Source organism: Rhinopithecus bieti, unplaced genomic scaffold (genome assembly GCF_001698545.2).
Source record: "Rhinopithecus bieti isolate Rb0 unplaced genomic scaffold, ASM169854v2 scaffold_64799, whole genome shotgun sequence".
Classification (NCBI taxonomy): Eukaryota; Metazoa; Chordata; class Mammalia; order Primates; family Cercopithecidae; genus Rhinopithecus; species Rhinopithecus bieti.
In genome coordinates, this window is record NW_016824661.1 from 518074 (window position 1) to 541740 (window position 23667).

At 37.1% G+C, this 23667-nt stretch overlaps 1 protein-coding gene across 1 annotated transcript in view; it reads right to left on the bottom strand.

Annotated features, from left to right (window-relative positions):
• Positions 1 to 2587: 2587 nt before the first annotated feature.
• The window catches only part of LOC108522364 (origin recognition complex subunit 3-like), a 28690-nt gene continuing 7610 nt past the window's right edge, over positions 2588 to 23667 (bottom strand). Inside the window, exons 4-12 of the mRNA XM_017862514.1 lie at positions 20088 to 20185; positions 18443 to 18587; positions 15944 to 16048; positions 14162 to 14313; positions 12760 to 12893; positions 10115 to 10274; positions 7893 to 8006; positions 3154 to 3287; positions 2588 to 2663 (exon numbers count right to left, since the gene is read on the bottom strand). Of these exons, the coding sequence (XP_017718003.1) occupies positions 2588 to 2663; positions 3154 to 3287; positions 7893 to 8006; positions 10115 to 10274; positions 12760 to 12893; positions 14162 to 14313; positions 15944 to 16048; positions 18443 to 18587; positions 20088 to 20105 (1038 nt within the window). The 5' untranslated portion in view covers positions 20106 to 20185. The remainder of the gene's footprint in view (positions 2664 to 3153; positions 3288 to 7892; positions 8007 to 10114; positions 10275 to 12759; positions 12894 to 14161; positions 14314 to 15943; positions 16049 to 18442; positions 18588 to 20087; positions 20186 to 23667) is intronic.

The following is a 23667-nucleotide window of genomic DNA, read 5'->3' on the forward strand; positions in this document are numbered from 1 at the left end:
TGAGTTTTTCTTTTCTTTTAGCATTACTCTCGCCCCACGGTGTTGTCCCCTTTCAAAGGCTGCCCTGAGCGGCTCCCTCCCCACATCTCCACTACACCTGCCTGGGGGGATGTTGGACACTCAAAGGCCAATCCCAAATCCATCTTGGATTTTCCTAAATTGATCTTTTAGAACAGATGTTGAAACTGCAAACTTACCAGAGTGCTAGAAATATTTACTTGTATTGCCTTTCTGTTGCCCCAAGGGATTGAGGTCCGTCTTCAATGGACGCCTCCTTAGTCCTCTTGCTTTTAGTCTGTAGTGGTTTAAATCTTGTTCTTTCATAGAAATATTCTTCTTCAAGAGGCTCAATATGTTAAAATAATTTTCTTACATTTTTAGAGTATGTATCAAAGTCATTTTTAAATAACCTATTCCTGATCAAAGATCACTAAAATCAGAGAAATAATTGCAAAATTCACCTTAAGGGGTCATCATGCACTTACCTGGGTTAAATATATAATTCTGCCAAGTTAGCAGAGAGATGACTGGTTTTACAAAACTCAGAGGGCCCTATGTAACCTCTCTTTCTGCTTTATCAATGCTCAAAGGGCTAAACCCCAAGAAATGGGTGGTTTGGGGCTTAGAGTCATGAGCTCCTACAGTGGCTCCTGCTTTGGAACTTAGGAGAGCTGCCCTCCTCTTTACACTTGAGAAAACTAGTAATGTGCGGAGTGTGACTTTCCCTTCTGAATGGCCCCACTCCTTTTGACTAAGCAATGCCAAAATGTCAAACTTGTTTTCAATGTATATTTTAGACACTTTCAATTTTCCTTAAGTCAGGAGGGGTTTGACTTCTGTGGAACTGGCATGAGAGATTTTCATGCCTGGTGTCTACAGTCTGCTCCTTCCCTCCTCGGAGACAATCTCTTTGTTGTATTTCCTTATAAGCAAACTCTGAGTTGTCTGAGTCCGTCTGAGTTCTACACGGCTTGGGCTGCAGAGGAGTGAGAACAGGTGTTCTACCCAATCTGCAGGACTCCTTCATCCGTATTTCCAAAGGCAGTGATAAACTCACTTTTAGATCTGAATGTATTTTGTGTTTATTTTATTTACTTATTTTATTTATTTATTTATTTATTTATTTATTTTTATTTTTTATTTTTGGAGACAGAGTCTCGCTCTGTCACCCAGGCTGGAATGCAGTGGCACGATCCTAGCTCACTGCAAGCTCCACCTCCCGGGTTTAGGCCATTCTCCTGCCTCAGCCTCCGAGTAGCTGGGACTACAGGCACCCGCCACCATGCCCGGCTAATTTTTGTATTTTTAGTAGAGACGGGGTTTCACCGTGTTAGCCAGGATGGTCTCAATCTCCTGACCTCGTGATCCGCCCACCTCGGCCTCCCAAAGTGCTGGGATTACAGGCTTGAGCCAACGCGCCCGGCCCATTCTGAGTATTTTTTGAGCATTTATAATGGGCATAAATTACCAATGAAGGTAAACACATACCCTCTAGAATCTAACATTTTTTAAAACACATTTTAAATTTTTTAAATTGACATATAATTGTGCACGTATAAGATCTAACATTCTCTTGTTCAAAATCTGAAAATCACATGTATTACCAAAACTCATCTTTAGCCACTATGGCTTACCTTCAATCTCATCTTACTATCATTACAATATTCTAACAACTTTTTCCTAAAAAAGTCATGAGGAGTATGAAAATAAATGTGACATTATGTGTTGCTAAATGCTCATCGGTAAGAGACATGTTCTTTAAAAAGGTACATTAATTCAATAGACTACTATGTCACTCTTCAGTACTAATATGGAATGATTTCCAAAATTAAGTACAAAATAAAACAAGGTGCAGAATATTGTAAGAAGCAGCCAACTGCCAAAATATAATTACTTGTATGTATGGAGACTACATCTAGAATGAAACATAAGAAACCAGTAACACTGGCTGTATCCAGGGAAGGGACATAGGTAGTTGAAAGACAAGAAGTGAAAGGAAGCCTTTCACTGTATACTATCTTTACCTTTTGAATTATGTATATATCCAAGTATTATTTATTCAACAAAGAAAAAAAGCCCTCCTTTTGATATTCCTTATGTTGTACAGCTAACTGATAATTTTCTAAGCTCATTACTTCTTTCCTAGAGTTATAATATCAATATATAATATTTCTTCAAATCAAATCAATACCCACTTAGCAGTAGACACCTAAGCTGCCTGGCTTCTAAATGCTTTTATTTATCACAGCCTTTAAAAAGAACATTAAAATGAAATTGCTGACAGATTCCAAAACTGTTAGATGGGAAAAGATTCACATAGCAGATCTCTATAGATCTAAAGGTGCTTTCAAAATAGGCCACAAAAGAAACTTGGTGTTTCAGTTAATATTTTTTCTTGATTAAAAAAAGCCTCATCTTTTAGAGCTAAGGTTTCATGTCATCTTTAAAACTCACATTCCTAATTGACTATCAAGACCCAGTACTTCAATATATAAATATTAAGATGCACAAATACGTTTTATTAACTCAATAAATGTTATGTGCATATTCTTTATGAAAGGAAAAAGAGAATGAAACTGAAACACATTCACGTTCCTACCTTCAAACATCTCTCACTGGTCAAGAGCGCAACTTGCTTTTCTGAAGTTTGTTTTTCCACGTACCTAGAATTTTTACCATTCCATACACAAAAAGAGAAAATTAAAGATTCTCACATATTGAAATACGCATATTGGGGGATCACAACTACCCAACTTGGCAGCCACATTTCTTTTTCATTTCTTCACAACAAATCAAATCTCCAGTAGCATTTAACGCGTTTAATGGTAATTTTAAACTCGGAGGCCTTAAATCCAGCTGGACTTCTCACTAGTCTCATAAACATTTAAAAGCGCCTAAACCCACCAGAATAGGAAAGACGTTTACTTTCCTAAAAAGTAACTCTGCGAGAACCTGCAAATTCTGTCCACTTCTGTTAAAAATTTTTTCTTTTTGCCAAATTTTCAATCCACAAGGAAATCCCGCCCTTAAAACCAACGGAATAAGGTTACCTATCTCTTCCGCTACCTTCAGAAAAAACTGGACTCCTGAAGATCTCTTATTTGAGTCCAAATTCCTAGTATAATATGTGTTAAATATGTACTTCTCTTTTACCTCCTAAAAGATGGAAGACGTCGGATGTTTTCACATTGATTATTTGATAAAAAATTTATTCTTCTTTTGGCTTCTGGAAGATTACAGCACAGGACACTTAAGGGCTGGGAATAGAAATGCTCTAATAGAGAAAGCTGAAAGACATGTGAAGATTAAACATATTTATTATATTTTGGCCCTAAATCTATTGTGCTATGTCTGCTCAATTTTAAGGATTTTCTTTTAAAGAGCCAAAGTATTTATGGTACTAATATATTTAATAATGTCACAATAATACTGCAAACAACATAAAAATGGCTATATAACTCTCATATTTTAAGGTTCCAATTTTGGGAAGAAGATCAGAAAACGGTAATCTTTGAAATACAAACTAAGGTAAACTAATATAAATGGATAGATCAGCTAGCTATCTGCAAAAGCAACACATAATAATTATAAATGTGGTGTGGACCAAACTGAGGTTTAACTTAAGGGTCTAATAGATACCCCGATACTCATAAGAAAATGCCAATCTAAAATCAGTGTAAAAACCGGTCTGTTACAAAAAAAAAAGCTACAATGGTAGGAGCTGTGCCTATGGATTAAAGTGAATGATGAAAATTTACCTTTTCAAATTCATTTTTTTCCCATGGAGGAAAACATGGTATACTATCTGGTAGATATAAGTATTCTAATAATAGAATGCTGTGGGCTCTATGGTAGAAGGGAAGACGATTTTCCAGATTCTAACGTTCAGTTTGCTTAGAATCAACATAATGAACATTTGGATACTCTTGTATACATTTGGATAGTCTTGAGTTTTATACCTAGAAACTGGTATAACTAACAAGACTATGCAAATGTTCATTATATTGATTCTAAGCAAACTTTGCTTGACCAGTTTGGTATTTTCGGGTACCTTGATACTGGTTGCTCCTCATCACAAATTAATAAATTAGCATGTTAGGTTACATATCCATCTTAAGGTATTTGTTTGGGATGAATCAATAATCTTGGGCTTGATCCTTCCTGGGGGAACCGATAATGAATTTCTGAGTTTATAATGCTGAGGACAAGATACCCAAGGCTAGAGGAAATCTTCCAAAATAGTCCATTCTCTAAGGCTGTAAGGCAAAGGGCCTGCCTAACTTCGAAACAAGTACAAAATAGAAAGCAACTGTTTATGCCAGGTGCTAAATTACTTTTGCACATACTAACATAATTTTGTTCTTATCTTTTCTAATTAAGTCAAACTGATAATGTTTATCCCAATGTTAACACTACTTCTTAGACATGAGAAAAATAAAAACTAAACAGGCTAAGAGGCTTGCTGCGGAAGAGGAATAGGAGGAAGCCACAGAAGTTACAGTAGAGCTACAAACAGGATATGAACCCATTATCACTTAACTATTTTGTTCAAGTGTGTTTTCAATATCTGGGTCAATCAACAAGTTGGGTTAATATATCCACCTAACGAAGGGAAAGCTAAAACACACAGAATGACAGTATGTCCTGCTGTACATCCTACGGAAATCAGGAATTACATAGTCCTAGTTACTCAGGAAACTAAGATGGGAAGATTGCTTGAGCTCAGGAGTTTGAGACCAGCCTGGGCAAAAGAGTGAGACTCTGTCTCAAGTAGAAATCAGGACTTACCAATATTTTCCACTGAGGACTAGGAAAACTGGGAAAATGAGGTCTAAAGATGCTGTCACTTGTCAGTGGTGTGACCTTGGCCAAGATACTTAACTTAAATCTTAATTTCTTCATGTGCAAAATTGAGGACAATACACATGAATAAAACCACGTAGGCCAGGCAAGGTGGCTCACGCCAAAAATATCAGCACTTTGGGAGGCCAAGGTGGGCAGATCACCAGAGATCAGGAGTTCAAGACCAGCCTGGCCAACATGGTGAAACCCCATCTCTACCAAAAATACAAAATTAGCCGGACGTGGTGATGCACGCCTATAATCTCAGCTACTTAGGAGGCTGAGGCAGGAGAATCACTTGAAATCAGGAGGCGGAGGTTGCAGTGAGCTCAGATTATGCCACTGCACTCCAGCCTGGGTGACAGAGCGAAACTCCACCTCAGAAAGAAACAAAAACAAAAAAAACATGTAAATAGTTTAGTAAAGTGTCACGCATAAAGGAGGTGCTTAATAAATTATCATGAAACCATAAAATCATCTAATCTGATTGCCTTATTTTACAAATGACAAAACTGAGACCCAGAGAGATTAAGCAACTTGGTTAATGTCCTTTACTTTCTGTCTCAAGTTATTTAGAGTACAGTTTCTATTTCCTGAATCTCTTTTTCCCTTGGCTTCAGTGGTACTCCACTTTCTATTGGTTCTCCTTGTTTTTAGTCTCCTTTTCTACTGCTCACTTTTACAGGTCGGTTTGTCTTTACTTAGTCCTTCTAGGTGACATTTCATCCTCATAACATGACTTTAACTGCCACCTTTTAAGGATAAGTCCTAAATATCTATTTCCAGTCCAAATCTTTCTCCTAGAGCACAAAATCTTTATATCTAACACACCCCTAAATTAACCATACACAAAAAGAAACTCATCCTTTTCTCATAATAACCTTGCTCTTTGCTATGTATTAACATGTACAGTTAATAAACGGTACTAACCTCCAATCTGCCAAGCTAGAGCATGTGTCATCTTGCTCCTCTCTTAAACATCCTTTCAGCTTCAAGTCAAGTAAGAAAAAACAAAACAAAACAAAAAAAAATCCTATCACCTACTTAGTCACCAGGTTTTCTGATTCAATCTCATCCTCAAATTTGTTTCCTCCTCTCTAGTTCCACTACCATTACCTTAGTTTATTTAAGTCCTTGTCATGTCCTGTCTAGATTACTGCAATAGCATTCTAACAGATCTCTCTTCCTCTATTGTTGCTTGTGCCTGAAATTCTGACCTGGCTAGCTCCTATTCCTTAGGAATACACTTCTGTTCTGCTATGGAACCCCAAGGCATGTTTCTTTCATAGCATTGACTACTCAGACTTGTGGGTTTACTCTTTTGCCTCCATGATTAAACAAAGAACAATTTGAAGGCAGAGATTTCTTTTTTGATCTGTATCTTCAGGGTTCAGCATAGTGCTTGGTTGACAATAGGTTCCTGACAAATATTTATGAGTAAATGAATGAAATGAAATTAAAGAAATAATTAGGAAGTTTTATCTTAATATCATTTAATTCTACACATTGCTAAGGTAAATAATGCTTTATACCTTTAAAATACGCTTTAAAAAGTCAAAGTTGGGAAGAAAAGATACATATTAGCCAAAGAAACCACTGCAATCTTTTTTTGAAGGAAGAAAACATGGTAATTTATAATCTTCAAGACACTACACAAAGATGAAGTATTATCAAATTGAACTTTTGCACCAAAGGTCACTAATATATATAGGTTTTTAAAATCAGAATTTTTTTTTATACAGGTCTCTTGCTCTGTCGCCCAGGCTAGAGTGCATTGGCACAATTACGGTTTACTGCAGCCTTGACTTCCCAGGCTCATGTGATTCTCCCACCTCACCCTCCCAAGGACCTGGAACTTTGTAAATAAGCCACCACGCCTGACATCCTTATTTTTTAATTTTTAGTAGAGATGAGGCTGCATTATGTTGTTCAGGCTGGTCTCAAACTCCTAAGCTCAAGTGATCCTCCCACCTTGACTTCTTAAAATGCTGGGATTATAGGCATGAGCCACTGTGCCTGGCATAATATATAGGTTTTAATGCACTAGACAACTGGCATGTGTTCACAATGACTACACTTATGTAGCTGCCAAGAAAAGGAAATAATACTAACTTTTAAACAACTGGAGAATGGGGATCTGTTTAGGTTACAGCATATATCATGAAGCTAAATTCCTGAATCAGCTTCGGGCAATTCATGAAACTAGTGAAAATGCATTCCCAGTGTATCAGAATACAAATTACAGAGACACACACACACACACACGTGCATGGTCCAGGAACTAAAAATGTTTTTTATATCTTTAAAGGATTATTAAAGAAGAAACAGAAGCAGCAATAGCAGTGACCACATGTAGCAAGCAAAGCTAAAAACGGGCTGGGCGTTTTTAGCTTTGCTAAAAGCTAAACACTCTGGGAGCCGAAGTGGGTGGATCACCTGAGGTCAAGAGTTCAAGACCAGTCTGGCCAACATGGTGAAGCCCCACTTTTATTAAAAATACAAAAATTAGCCAGGCGTGGTGGCACACACCTGTAATCCCAGCTACATGGGAGGCTGAGGCAGAAGAAGTACTTGAACTTGGGAGGCGAAGGTTGCAGTGAGCTGAGATCATGCCACTGCATTCCAGCCTGGGCAACTAAGTGAGACTCCATATCGGGGGGGGAAAAAAAAACAGCTAAAAATGTTTAATATTTGGCCCTTTACAGAAGTTTGCTGACTCTTTATATATAGCATTTCCTTGGTAGAAAAAGTCCATAAGCTTTCATGAGAGTCTCAGAAACAAACCAGAAAAATCCCCTTGTCCCTACTCCCAAAATGGTTAAGAATTGCTGGAATAGAAGTCTTTTCCCATTATTGACATCCTAATGAATGTATTCTCTACATTTTGCTACAAGGTAACAAAGGAATGGTAGAACCTAGAATAAAATAACTGGAATTTACTTACTCTAGACTTTGCCATTAAAATGCCTATCACACTAGACAGCCTGTAATACTGTGCAAATTATTTAGAATCAGTTTGAGAATTTTCAAACCCATTACTGTGTTCTTACCTGAAGTCCTTTTATAAAGTTTTGAATTGAGAAATCATGATACAAAAAGATGTTGGTCAGAACCTGTAATACTTTTTCATTTATTTTAAAGGGAAACTGAGTTGTAAGAAGTAGCTGAAAGAGATTAAAAGGGAGGGAGACACACTCCTTGTTAGTCTTCACTCTTCATAAATATTAAGTATTAATAATGAGGCAAAGAATGATACTATGACACAGTTAACTACGAAAGATGTGATAGTAGCTGGGTTTTTTAAGCTCAAATGTCAACAAAAATTTTAAGTTAATTTATACAACAGTAACAAAAAGAAGCTACTTATACTATATCTTCAGAACCAAAGATCTGTACCATCTTCCATCAAATTCCTAATTTAAAAAATACCACCTATTAACTATATGATCCTTTTTTTTTCCCCCACCAGAAACCACTGAAGAAGCTGCAGGCTTTGGCAATTCTTATTACCAGATGAGATTTTTTTCAGTCCTACACTGATTCAAATTAAGGAGTAACGTATTATTTATTACTGAATGAGAAACACAAAATTAACACAAATGTCTATTACAGAAGTATAGAATAGCTGAATTTGTATTATTCAGCTAATTTTCAATAGTCTATAGTGATGTTTTACATCTGAAAATGAAAAGCCACAGAAGGCTTCTTAAACAGAAGCATAGTTGTAAAAGGCCAATTGAATTTGGTTATAACCAAGTTTTTTTGTTTTTTGTTTTTTGTTTTTTGTAGAGGAAAGGTCTTGCTCTTTTGCCCAGGCTGGAGTGCAGTGGTGGCATCATAGCTCACTGTAACCTTGAACTTCTAGGCTCAAGTGATCCTCCCACCTCAGCCTACCAAGTAGCAGGGATTATAGGTGCTTGCGACCCTTTCCAGCCTAGCCAAGCAAATTTAAAATTGTAGTTTGAAAACATTTTCCTTAAAGTATCTATAAATCACCTTTATGGAAAAAAACAAAAATACAAAATCCATGTATAAGTGGCTAGTGGGCAGGCTGTTATTAGTTTACCTTAAATAAGCAGCATAAAGCACATCTTAAAGGAGGTGAGTCCAGAAGAAATTTGGGGAAGGTCAATGGTATGGTTTGGCTGTGTCCACAACCAAATCTCATCTTGAATTCCCAAGTGCTGTGGGAGGGACCTGGTGGGAGGTAACTGAATCATGGGGAAAAGTCCTTTCCATGCCATTCTCATGACAGTGAATAAGTCTTACAAAATCTGATGGTTTTATAAAGAGGAATTCCCCTGCACAAGCTCTCTCTCTTTGCCTGCTGTCATCCATGTAAGATGTGACTTGCTCCTCCTTGCCTTCCACCATGATTGTGAGGTCTCCCCAGCCAAGTGGAACTATGAGTCCATTAAACCTCTTTCTTTTGTAAATTGCCCAGTCTCAGGTGTGTCTTTATCAGCAGCGTGGTAACAGACTAATACAGTCAATATTAAAGAATCATACTTGCATTTATGTAGAAACATAGTTAATTAACTTTAGTTGCTAAGGTCTAGGAAAATGTTAGTATTTATTTGTTGTCATAAGCAGTATGACAAATCAGTTAGGAAACAGTCCATTAAAAATTTCAAATCATTTTATACAAAATGTAAGAGTCAGGCTGGGTGTGGTGGCTCGTGCCTGTAATCCCAGCACTTTGGGAGGCCAAGGTGGGTAGATCACTTGAGGTCAGGAGTTCCAGACCAGCCTGGCCAATATGGTACCCTGTGTCTACTAAAAATACAAATTAGCCAGGCGTGGTGGCGCACATGTAGTCCCAGCTACTCAGGATGCTGAGGCAGGAGAATCACTTGAACCTGGGAGGCGGAGGTTGCAGTGAGCCAAGCTCGCACCACCACACTCCAGCCTGGGTGACAGAGCTAGGTGCCTTCTCAAAAAAATAAAAATTAGAAAAACTAAAATGTAAGAGTCAAAATATATTGTTACTAGGAAGTCTATAAATTCTGTAAAAATTTACATTATAAACCTATAATTTTTTACCGAGTAAAGATTAAAAGAGGTAAGTACAAAAGAGGTAATATACAAAATCACTGTAAAACTATAAAACACTACAAAAATTATTAAGTAAAAATATTAAAGTATGTGAAAGAATATGTTCAATATAGTACTCAGAGAGTTGTAGAGGCTTATCATTAACAGTTATCTTAACAAGCTATTATTGGCAGTTTTCTTTTCATCCTATTTCACTGGTAAAACTTATTCTTTTTACCTTATCGAGTACCGTAGTCAGGTGCTCCTTACAAGGCAAAGATTGGAACAGTTCTATGCACAATAGAGATGATACTGCATGAGGAAGCAATCGGTGGATGATAATAGGAGATGTGGCAATTCCAAAAATGAGTATTAGTGGAAATTCATGGAGATGTTGACTAGTTTTGAAAGAAAGACACAAAAGTGAAATTTATGTAGCAAATATATTTCAATACATCATATTTCAAGATAAGACAAACTTTAGTTTAATGCTTACTTTATAAGACACTATTAAGGATTATCATTGCAAATACTAAAATTTTCTAAGTCTTTCACTTTCTTCTTTCAAACAGAAAAATAATTACTTCCCAGACAGTCTAGCTCTGAAATTAATCTCTTAATAAATCCTCTCATTTTATAAAGAAGAACAGAGAGGTCCAGAAAGTTTTCCTGAAGATTATACAATCTTTTTTCTTTTTTTTTTTTTGAGATGGAGTCCTGCACTGTCACCCAGACTGGAGTGCAGTGGTACAATCTCGGCTCACTACAACCTCCGCCTCCTGGGTTCAAGCAATTCTCCTGCCTCAGCCACCCGAGTAGCTGGGACTACAGGCACGTGCCACCATGCCTGGCTAATTTTTTAATTTTAGTGGAGATGAGGTTTCACCATATTGGTCAGGCTGGTCTCAAACTCCTGACCTCATGTGATCCACCCACTTCTGCCTCCCAAAGCGCTGGGATTACAGGCGTGAAACACTGTGCCTGGGCTGAAGATTATACAATCTTAAGTGTTAGAAGAGGTGTTAGATACCATTCAATTTAATCTCTCATTCAAAGTCTGAGCCCTATCTATAGTCCTCCTCACTTTTGATGGCTAAGGTAGTCATTAAGTCTAAGCTCCAAAAAAACACAGCTTTTCTGTCACTATTTTGTACTGTGTACTTTCCCAGCATGCTAAGCAGTTCAGTGCTAGCATTAAGAGAAGTCCTAGGATCTGGGCTGGGTGCGATGGTTCATGCCTGTAATCCCAGCATTTTGGAAGACTGAGGCAGGCAGATTTCTTGAGGCCAGGAGTTTGAGACCAGCCTGGGCAACACGGCAAAAGCCTATCTCTACAAAAAATACAAAAATTAGCCGGGCATGGTGGCATGTGCCTGTAGTCCTAGCTACTTGGGGACCTGAGAAGGGAGGACTGCATGAGTCCAGGAGGTGGAGGTTGAAGTGAGCTGACATCATGTCACTGCACTCTAGCCTGGGTGACAGAGCCAGACTGTCTCAAAAAAAAAAAAAAAAAAAAAAAGGAAACTCCTAGAATCTAGAACTCTTAGAATCAATGAGGGAAAAAAGATCCTATCAAAGTAGGAATTTAAAGTACATTAGTAAATTAGCCAGGTGTGGTGGCTCATGTCTGTAATCCTAGCACTTTGGGAGGCCAACAAAGGTGGATCACCTGAGGTCAGGAGTTTGAGACCAGCCTGCTAACATGGTGAAATGCTGTCTCTACTAAAAATACAAAATTAGCTAGGCATGGCAGCGGGCACCTGTAATCCCAGCCACTCGGGAGGCTGAAGCATGAGAACTGCTTGAACCCAGAGGCGGAGGTGGCAGGGAGTCAAGAACCCGCCACTGCACTCCAGCCTGGGGGATAGAGTGAGACTCTGTCTCCAAAATAAAATAAAAATAAAATAAAGTATACTAGTAAATTATTCAACAAAATATATAGCTTTAGTCAAATGTAGCTATAACTATTAAAGCAAGTTGACATATAGAAGAGGCCAAAATAAATTTCATCCTAAAAAATACACCATGGAAAATGCATGTCACTGGATTTTAAAATAAGAGTTCATTGTTTCAATTCTGAGTCTCCCATGATTGCTTTGAAGATGCAATGCAATCATGAAAATAGTTTCTCACTAGAAATATTATATAAATGCAAGATAATGTTATTTAGAAGACACTTTTGCTTAGTAAAACTGTATGTAACTCACAGCATCTAAGGATGGATGGGTATCAGAAAATAAGACCTAATAAAAATCTCAACTTGGCCAGGCGCGGTGGCTCACTCCTGTAATCCCAGCACTTTGGGAGGCTGAGGCAGGCAGATCCCCTGAGGTCAGGAGTACAAGACCAGCCTGGCCAACATGGTGAAATTCTGTTTCTACTAAAAATACAAAAATTAGCCAGGTGTGGTGGTGGGCACCTGTAATCCCAGCTACTCAGAAGGCTGAGGCAGGAGAATCACTTGAACCCAGGAGGCGGAGGTTGCAGTGAGCCAAGATCATACCACTGCACTCCAGCATGGGCGACAGAGCGAAACTCCATCTCAAAAAAAAAGAAAAAAACAAAAACAAAAACCTCAACTGGCGTAGTTTATCTACTTAATGGGTGAGTAAGAGACAGTCAATCTTGGTGAGATAAACCATATTTAACACTGTCTTACCATGTCAATTTAAAACTGGCTAAATGTGCCTTTGATTCTCATTCTTGGCTCAAAAAGCAAATGGAAAATCTGATAGGAGGTCTCTGAATATTCAATTATAAAGAATTTGAATACTTTGATTTTTATCCAGTTGGTATTAAAATTAAGATTATACTTTTCAAGTTAAAAGTAACACTTTCTTAAAAAGGGAATTTTTCATAAAAGCCAGGCGATATACCATCTACCTGCTGATGATTATGAAGTCTTGTAGTACTTTTGTGGCAAAGCTTTCCATATCCTTCAAGATAACCACAACAGGAGGAGACTGCCATTGGCTAGAAGTAGTCCTCTTTTTGCTTGGCATTTTTGGGTCTGTCTTCTTTTAAACCATTGCAGAAAGAAAGAGTTAAAGGTAAGCCTCATCACTCAAACAATGTTATAATGCCACATGTTGACATATCTCTCTTTAAATTTCACAAGAACACTGTTTTTTTTCTTACCACATGATAAATAGAAACTCAGGTTACTAGAATCTTTCTGTGTCTGACATGGGAATAATAACCAAGAAGAAAAAGGTTCAGCAAAACTCTATAATTCATATGAAATATTTATATTTTCTGCTAAGGAAATGACAGAAAAAAACATGGAAGAAGAGAACATTTTCTACAAAATTGATTTTTCGATTAGTAGAAAGTTATATTCTGCTTTGCTTTACAGTGAGAACTAGTATTTTTAATGAAAAAAACATAATGAATAGTAGTACTTGCTACTTTGTCACTGTGAAATTTCAAGCCTGAAATGGATACTAGGTATCATCTGGTCCAATCTCAATTTTTAAAAAGATATCTGACACAAACTGAAAGTAGCATTTGATTTCTGGAAAGTCTAAAATTGTGGAGCAAATAAGGTATTCTGGTTAAGTATTAGACATAGTTTAGTCCCTATATAAGGCAAAGTGAAACTTCACTTATGATGATTTCAGCAAAAATACTGATTGGAAAATGTAACCACAGTATTTTTTTCCCCATACTGTCTGGGTACATAGCACCATAACCTAAGACTATGGTTTTAGGACGCAGTTACCTAGTGTTAACTTAGGTTATTCTTTTTCACCAGACTGTCATGGTAGAATGGAACTTCTTTTTATTTATGTTTGTTGAACATACTTTACTTAAAGAGCACTGATTCCCTAAGAACTCTAAACATAAAACAAATTAGATTTTAGAAAATCCATGATTACTCTTCATTGAACTAAGTTGACAGTGGATACTAGCAGCATGGTTCTATCGGATAAAGCAAACACTGAGGAACCTAAGAGATAATATATTAAAGTTATAGCTATTGTCACAGAGATGGAACCTGCAACAGAGGCAATTCCTGATGCTCTGTTTTTGTCATTAGAGGACATTCTCCCACAAATATGTCCTTGTAAAAACCTAAGCACTTACCAGGAATTAGGCTACATACTAGTAAAAAAATTTTTTTAATTTGAGTAGTATTAGAAAAATAGCTACTTTTAAATTAATACCTAGTGCTGCAGAAGCATATCCTTGTTAGATCAAAACAGTACTATGTCTAATATTATTCCAAGCCACATCAATCATATATCAATTTCCTTGGGGGAGAAAATCGTCAGTTTATATCTACCTGTGTGACAGTCATATACCAACTGGAAAGTGAATCCATTGAATAATGTGTTTTTCTTTGGGTGACCTGAACACTTTCCTCCTCTTTGGATTTTATATCTACACAGCAGTCCATCAACTGTGAGACCAACTTCTGCAAAAAATGTTTCATATCTGTGGAATATAAAAAGTAAGAAAGCTTATCTCTGCCTCTTCTATAAATAAAACCAAAGCTCTTGAAACTTCTTGATCAGTATATTACTCTTTTTTGGTAGAATGTGTTTTTTTATACTTACCATCAATATAGCTAATATAACATTTAACATATTAACTATCGATGCTCATTAGTACCTGCATTAATTCAGACTAAGACTAGACCAAAGCTTATGTATATTATCAATATTTTTTTTTTTTTTTTTTGAGATGGAGAATCACTCTGTCGCCCAGGCGGGAGTACAGTGGCGGGATCTCGGTTCACTGCAACCTCCACCTCCCGGGTTCAAGCAATTCTCTTGCCTCAAGCCTCCCCACTAGCTGGGATTACAGGCACGTGCCACCATGCCCAGCTAATTTTTGTATTTTTTAGTAGAGACGGGGTTTCACCATGTTGGCCAGGCTGATCTCGAACTCCTCACCTCATGATCTGCCTGCCTCGGCCTCCCAAAGTGCTGGGATTACAGGCGTGAACCACTACTCCTGGCCACTTATGTATATTATCTATAATAAAAAGGTCACATAAGCAAATGTGTAGACAAGCAAACTATAAATTTTAGGAATATGTATTTAAATTACACAGAAAAAGAAACAGTTTTCAAGGTCCCTAAGAAAAATCAAGTGTCATATGAATTATTTTACTGATTATAAATCTTTCATATAGCCATTTTAAAAGATGCCTTTAAGGACTTCTACTTAATTTCAATCAGTTTATAAATATGAAAGCAATATAAGTACATAAATCTCTTTTATCAATCTAAATTCAAACAAATTTTACTACATTACGGCCAGGCATGGTGACTCAAGATGTAATCCCAGCACTGTGGGAAGCCGAGGCAGGACTGCTTGAGCCCAGGAGTTCCAGACCAGTCTGGACAACATAGCAAGACCCAATCTCTGTAAACAACAATGAACCCCACAGTGTAGCTGAGCGTAATGGCAGGCACTTGTAGTCCTAGGTACCAGGGAAGCTGAGGTGGGAGAATTGCTTGAGGCCAGGAGTTCAGGGCTGCACTGAGCTATGATCATGCTACTGTAGTACAGCCTAGGCAACACAGTGAGACTTGTCTCAAAAAAAAAAAAAAGAAAAGAAAAGGAGCGTGAACACTCTTTATGATTTCATGGGTTCACATGCTCAGGATTAGCTCTGTCAACGGACTATTTTTTACCATGGTGGCTTTTCAAAGCAGGACAATAAGATGATTTATGGCTGAAACATAAGCCCATGTAGTCTACTCTCTTTTGAGATGAACAAGAGCTCCTCATTCCCCAATTCTCAGCTTTCCGCCCTAAGTCTTTCTACTTATTAAACGTTTCACTAGGTTAAAGAACGCATCTCGCAAAATGCCTGGACTGCTACCGGCAGTTAAGCTGATAGGGCAGAAATGGGTCAAGAATAAAGACAGCAAAAGGACGCAGAATTCTATAATAGTCACAATTACTCTGAGAGCCCCCAAGCCTAACCCTGCCCAAAACATAGCACTGTGCTCTTTCCACCAATAAAAAGGGATAAAGAAAGTCTGAAAAGAGAGAAAAGGATGAAAGAAGTCCGCAACATCTCACCAAGGTTATTATGGCATTTATATTTTACCTGGACAATCTTTAGCTTGCAATGAGACTACATATGGTGTGACATTATTCTGAAGGGCCTCTGTTAGACTTCTGAATGTTAAATCGTGATCTGTGACATTCACACCTATGAGATAATACATCAATATTATATCACCATTTTTATTAATAATAATTTAATGACAAAAGCTATTTAACATATCAAGCACTCACAAGTAAAAACATTTAAAAAAATGATTAATGACAGAAACCAAGAAAATACACTATATAAATGAGATATCCATTAACAATAGCTATCCAAAGGCATGCATTATATTTGTCAGGAAAGATATTTTGCACAATTCCTCTTTCAAACAAATTACTGGGAGGTGCAAGTGAAAACTTCTTTTTTTTTTTTGAGACAGAATCTTGCTCTGTCGTCCAGGCTGGAGTGCAGCAGCTCAATCTTGGCTAACGGCATCCTTCGTCTCCCAAGTTCAGGTGATTCTCTTGCCTCAGCCTCCTGAGTAGCTGGAATTACAGGTATGTGCCACCACACCGGCTAATTTTTGTAGTTTAGTAGAGACAGGGTTTCACCATGTTGGCCAGGCTGGTCTCAAACTCCTGACCTCAAGTGATCCACCCGCCTCAGCCTCCCAACGTGCTGGGATCACAGCCGTGAGCCACCGTGCCCAGCCAACCCTTGAAAACATCTTAGAAGTAATTTCATTGCTTTGTCAAATTCATAATAAGCTCTTTAAGGAAATTAAAACTAGCCAGGTGCAGTAGCTCACGCCCATAATCCCAGCACTCTGGGAGGATCACTTGAAGCCAGGAGTTCAAGACAGGCCTGGCAAACGTGGTGAGACCCTATCTCTGTAAAAATTTCAAAAAAGTAAAACTATGGGTTCTTTTGCTATTTATGGAATCCCTGGTTTTCATTTTTGCAAAGCAGAGTTTCAGGGCACCGCATACAGTTATCAAATTTTTGAGTGAGAACTTTCCCACTACTTTGGAAAAAAAATTCTGTTAACTGGTATCTTCCCTAACATAACCATCTGTGATTTCTAGAAAGTCATTTGGTGCTTAGGCAGATGGCAGCAGCAGTCACTTTCAAACTGCTTAAGAGTTACAGTTGCAAAACTTTCATTGCTTGGAAGAAAAAGAAAAATTTCAGAATCATCCATGCCAGCAATAATAAACCATTTTTTTTTTCTAGGAGAGCCAAAGAATAAAAATATTAGCAGACTATTTTTTAAATGGATATTGAAAATAGAAAATACCAAAACTATTCCTAGCATGCATTATGGTCTATGATTTTAATAATGCATCCCTGAACAAATTTAGAAGTTCCGTAAAACACTGGTTTATCTTGTCTTTCACCGATTGGCTATAAGCTATTTATTACTAACATTATATTTGTTATATTTATATTATAAAACAATGAACTTGTCTATCACAAACAAGATAATCAACAGTGTGTTTAACTAGAAAAATATTCTCCTCAGACCATGATTTTAAAACATTCTTTCCATTAGCTTGGTACAAGTGGGCCATCACGGGGCCTCAGTTTTCATCAAATGGCGGAGTTTTTAGATGTTGCATTGTAAAGCTGGTCCACAGTATCATAAAAATAATTCCCTTGAGTCTTATGAGTGTGGTCCTGGAACTAGCAATATGGGCATCAGCTGGTATCCTGTCAGAAATGTAAAATTTCAGGCCCCACCTCAGACCCATTAACCAAAATCTACATTTTAATATGATCCCTGGAGGTTATTTGTGGGTACACTGAAGTTGAGAATTAATTCCTTATCTCAGAGCTAACTAGCATAACAAATCTTGAATAAATTGAAGGAGAAATTAAGAGCATGTTTGGAATCCAAATAAATTCAACTTTGTTTTCAAAGGGAATGAAGAAAATTTGCTAACATTACAAAGAAATTTTTTCCATTGTACTGGAATCCAAATGTTTGGTAAAGATGAGATATTAATGATGGCTATTTAAGTACTTAATTTACAACCTGCAACTTGAAAGCAATTTATGTGCAATTCATCCAAACACCTCCTTGTAGGCAATTAATATGAATATAATGAAAAAATCTAAGATTGAAAAACTATGCACAGGAAAATAAAATTAAGGTCATAGAGTAATTCCACTGAAGATATGACTAAAAAAAGTCTGAAAACCAAATATACTAACACTGGTAGTTTCTTTATTACCAAATCTCATATACTCTTGTATCTACAAAGAAAGAGTAAAACAAATGTATTTTCCCTTCTGACCAAAAGTTGGGGAGAACATTAGCTAGATAAATTCCTTTTAATTTACAAACATATGACCATCTATAAAGATATAAGGAATTTTTATTGGTTTTTGAAAATATGTAAAATAAACTATAGTTGGTTTAATTGTATAAATAAAAGAGACAGAACAGGCTCATCAAAACAGGTCCTTCCACTATTCTCAACAATAAAAAAAAAAAAATTAAAAAAACACAAAATACACAGAGATGCATGCATGAACAAACATACGCATATATACCAAGAACAAGAGCAGCAGTTGGAATTTCTCTGAGTTTTATTTGACCGGCCAAGTCTCTTGAATTCTTCTGGAATGCAGAATGAGATTTTTGCAGAAATTCAATTAGACTGTCAAACAAGTTTTTATTTAATTCCTCTTGTAGTCGCTACAAAGAACATACAAAAACTTATTAGAAATAATAATCTGATGTCTTTCCTGGTTTTGGGAAGAAAATTGTCATGGATTCAATGATGCAAAATGATCAAAAGATGAACCTAATTAAAAAATGTTTTTTCCTTAAATCGCTAGTAATTAGTGCTTTGGGTTCCCCCATTAAAGATTCCCTCTCAAGCCTCGTCAACAAAGTGAAACCTCATTTTACAGATAAAAGACAAATTAGCTGGGTGCAGTGGTGTACGTCTGTGGTCCCAGCTGCTTGGGAAGCTGAGGTGAGAGGGTCACTTGAGTCTGGGAGTAAGCTACAGTAAGCTATGATCATGCCACTGCACTCCAGCCTGGGTGACAGAGCAAGACCTTGTCTCAAAAAAAATATATATATATATATTTACATATATTTATATATTATATACATTATTACATATTATATATGTTATATATTTATATATTTTACATATCTGACTTAATGTCTCATATATACGACATTAAAAGGTTTGGATTTTATCCTATGGGGAGTACCACTGAAGGGATGTGAAGTAAAGACATAATTGGATCAGGGTTAAGAAGGGTTAATCCGACAACAGTGTTGGAGGAGTTGCCTGGAATTGGGCTGCATTTGCCTTGAAGAGGGTCTTTTCTAATTTGGCCAATGGTGTCAGGGATGCCAGTTAGGAGGGCATTATGACAATCCAGATTAAGAAATGAAGAGAGCCTAAACTGGAAACCACAAACTCAAATACCTTGAAGGATCACATGGAATACAAGAACAAGCAAAGCTACTAGGTGTAAATAAGTAAGGACTGGTAGACGGCAGTAATAAACTGGAAAGTACATAACCTTCCCAAAGGCAATTAAAACCAAAACTGTGCAACAACACTGTGTTGGCCAAAAAAAAAAAAAAAAAATAAGCCATCAGCCTAAAATACTGGCCCTAGAGCTACCAATTTGCTATGGTGAAGAAATTTTTCAGAGCTGGAATATAAAGATGAGAAAGTGAAGGAGTTTAGAAACAGCTTGATTTCACAGTTGTATACCTGAACGGATAATTTAAGAGAGTCACCATTTGAAAGCTCCTTGCCTTAACAGCTATCATAAACATCTGTTCCACTCACAAGAAATATGATTTTTTGTTTTTGTTTTTGTGACAAGGTCTCTCTCTGTTGCCCAGGCTGGAGTGCAGTGGTACTATGTCCGCTCACTACAACCTCCACCTCCCAGGCTTAAGTGATCCTCCTAACTTAGGCTCCTGAGTAGTGGAATTACACGTGCACACCACCATGCCCAGCTAGTTTTTGCAGATTTTGTAGACAGGGTTTCACCAACTTGCCCAGGCTGGATTATGGTTGTTTTTTTAAGGATACACAGGTTATGCTTGACCAGTACTTCCTATATTTCATCAATACTCTTGTAAACTGGTAGAAAGGAAGATGAGAGGTAACAAAAATGAGACTTAGGGTGTTACAGAAAAGTTATTAAAGAAAGTATTCACCTCATTTTCAGATTTCATCTGCTGCCATATCAACTGATAAGTTTCGAATCGAAGCTTACTGTCCTCAGGTTCATGTTTCCCTTTGTTAAAATAGTCCTCTAAAAACAGAAAGAAATAAGTCAGTTTCTTTTTTCCTATAATAGCATAAGTTATAGATCTTATGTGCAAAGTTACACAGTAAGTGACAGAAGTGGAATTTTTTCATTTTTTGAAGACGGAATCTCACTCTGTTGCCCAGGCTGGAGTGCTGTGGTACGATGTTGGTTCATTGCAACCTCCGCCTCCTGGGTTCAAGTGATTCTCTTCTGCCTCAGCCTCCCGAGCAGCTGTGACTACAGGCACGTGCCACCATGCCCAGTTAATTTTGTATTTTTAGTAGAGATGGGGTTTCACCATGTTGGCCAGGCTGGTCTCAAACTCCTGACCTCAAGTGATCTGCCCGCCTTGGCCTCCCAAAGTACCGGGATTACAGGTGTGAGTCACTGCACCGGGCCTTAATTTTTTTTTTTTTGTATTCATCAAAAATATATATTTGGGGACAGATAACATTCAATATCCTCTGTATTTCATTTTATTTATAATCTTTTATTTTACCATATTAATTGTATATTTAAGATTAAAATTTCAATCTTTCTACTGTATTTTATCATTTGCTTTTGAATTTCTAACAGTTTTTATTAAGTGATTTTTTGCTTTGAGTTATATACACTTAATAATATTTTCATTATTTGCTGTTATTCTACAACCTCGTATGCTTTGCTTCATAATTTGCTTTGAACTCTACTGAATGACTTACTACTACTATTCTTATATTTTTGTTCCACTGACATAGTTTAGTCCAGTCTTTCATTTATTCTGTCTGTATATTTTTATATCCTTTTTGAATGTTTTCTCCAAATGGTTAGCTATTTGTGAAAATACTATTTATTGCCTGGCTTTCAAACTTTTCAAACTATGATCCACATTAAGGAATACATTTTACATCATAACCTAACACAATACACATGAACAAAAACTAAAGTCACAAAAAACCACACTCACCCTTATTACGTAATAGCAAATGTTTTCTTTCCTGTTTTATATAAGTATAATCATAGTCCACTAAATTGATTTCATAACTCACACATGGATTATGACATTTGGTTTGAAAAACCCTCATTTATTGTATAATCCATTCTTCTCCCACTGATTTGGCATGCCCTTATAGTCTAAATACTTATATATACTTTGAACTATTTTTGAACTTTTTATTTTGTTCTACTGAATCCAGCCCTATTCCCCTACCAGTCCTGAACTGTTTAAACGATTATGGCTTTGTATGTTGTACATTTTAGTATCAAATACATTCAGGTCTTCCTCCCATTGCCCCCAAACATTGTTATTCTTTTTCAAAAAAATTTAAGCCATTTCTTCAAATTAATTTTACAGTAATCCAGTCACTTCTCAAAACTAGTTGTATTGGTATTTGACTAGATAAAATAAAATTCAGATTGATTTGGGGAAAAATAACATCTTTAATAAGTTAAAAAATCCCCAACCCCTGTATCATAGGTCTCTTCTTTTAATCAAATATTTTAGATTCCTTATAGTTTTCTACTTTCCCTCATGTTTCTTGTTGTTTACTGCTCTGTATTTTATTGTAACAACTGGAGTGTTCATGATGCTAAATTTCTGCTGCTAAAATTCTACCACCAAGTTTTAATGTTAACTGAGAGTTTTGAATAGAAATTCACTTAATGTTAAGGAACTACTTTCCTAATCACAGTTAACTCAGAATTTTTAGCAACTATTGATTTTTATCAAAAGCCTTAGAATACATCGAAGTCATCATATGGTAAAGTGGCAGACAAGGTTATAGAATTAAAATGCCAACAAAAAAAGAAAGCAAGGAGACACTATTATTATTATTACTATTATTTGAGACAGGGTCTCCCTCTGTTGCCCAGATTGGAGTGCAGTGGTGACATCTCAGCTTACTGCAACCTCCACCTCCCAGGTCCAGGTGATTCTCCTGCCTCAGCCTCCAGAGCAGCTGGGACTACAGGCACACAGGGCCATGTCTGGCTAATTATTGTATTTTTAGCAGAGACAGGGTTTCACCACCTTGGCCAGGCTGGTCTTCAACACCTGACCTCAAGTGATCCACCTGCCTTGGCCTCCCAAAGTGCTGGGATCACAGGCATGCATTACCCCACCCAGCCAGAAGACACAATTATTAAGAGACAAAGCAGGCCAGCACGGTGGCATATGCCTGTAATCCCAGCACTTTAGGAGGCCAAGGTGGGCAGTTTACAAGCTCAGGAGTTCGAGACCAGCCTGGCTAACATAGTGAATCCCGTCCCTGCTAAAAATACTAAAATTAGCCAGGTATGGTGGCGTGCACCTGTAGTCCCAGCTACTCGGGAGGCTGACACAGAAGAATCACCTGAACCTGGGAGGCAGAGGTTACAGTGAGCCGAAATTGCACCACTACACTCCAGCCTGGGCGACAGAGCGAAACCCTGTCTCTAAATAAATAAATAAGAGACGAAGCAGAACAAGGAAGCTTTAAAAAGAACAAAAATAGTCACTTTACATTAATAGGTAAAATCATACTGTAACATGAAAGTGGCAAATCAAGACACAATTTTTACGTGCAGAATAATGCCACATCAAAATGCACACGAAAAACCTCTTAGAAACTGGGAAACACAGCAAGTAGGATACTTTAAACTGTTACCATGATTTCTCTCAGTCTGTTACAGAGCAGGTAGGTAAATATAAAAACTACACTGAAGAATATAAGCTCTCACTGTTGCCAGGTTTCTACTTGCCTTGGCTCCTAGTCACAGTGCTATATATACTTCAGCGTGAGTATCTCCTACCGTGTCAGTGCTGCTGCCAGTCTCCCTCTCTCCAGTTCCTACCCAGTTGTTTTGCTGGCTATGCAGTCATCCACAGAATAATGAGGAGAGAGGGTTACCGGTCTTAATTACGTGCCCGAGTGTCTTCAGTCAGGGGACAGATGGTGGGCAAAATGTAGAGCATCTTCTTACTTCTTCAGGCAATCTGTTTCAATAACTGAAGCCAGTGAAGGCAAGTGCTAAAGTTTGGGTATGTTTCCCTCATTCCTGCTCCATCTGCCTTACAATCAGGGTCAATTCCTCAAAGATTTTCATATTATAACACTATCTGTTGGTCTCAGAGCCACATAATGAAAAAAAAAAAAAAAAAAAAAAAAAAAAAAAAAAAAAAGCCTAACGAACTTCTAAAGCAAAGTTCAAATCATACAATTATACACATCAGGTTTACTAGTACTAAACACTATAAACCAATCCTAATAAGTCATAGCTTAAATTCAATACAAAAAGTTCTAAGTAGAAACTTGGCCTCATACAATGAGAGGCAGTATTAAGTTATGGTTAAATCATGAGCTCTGGAATTAGACAGGTTGGGCTCAAATCATAGCTCTATCATTTACTAACATTATAACATTGGGAAAGTTATATGTCTAAGTATCCTTATATATTTCAATGGCGATAATACATTCCTTATAATTTGCTGAGGGGATTAAACAAATTAACACATATAACATAATTGA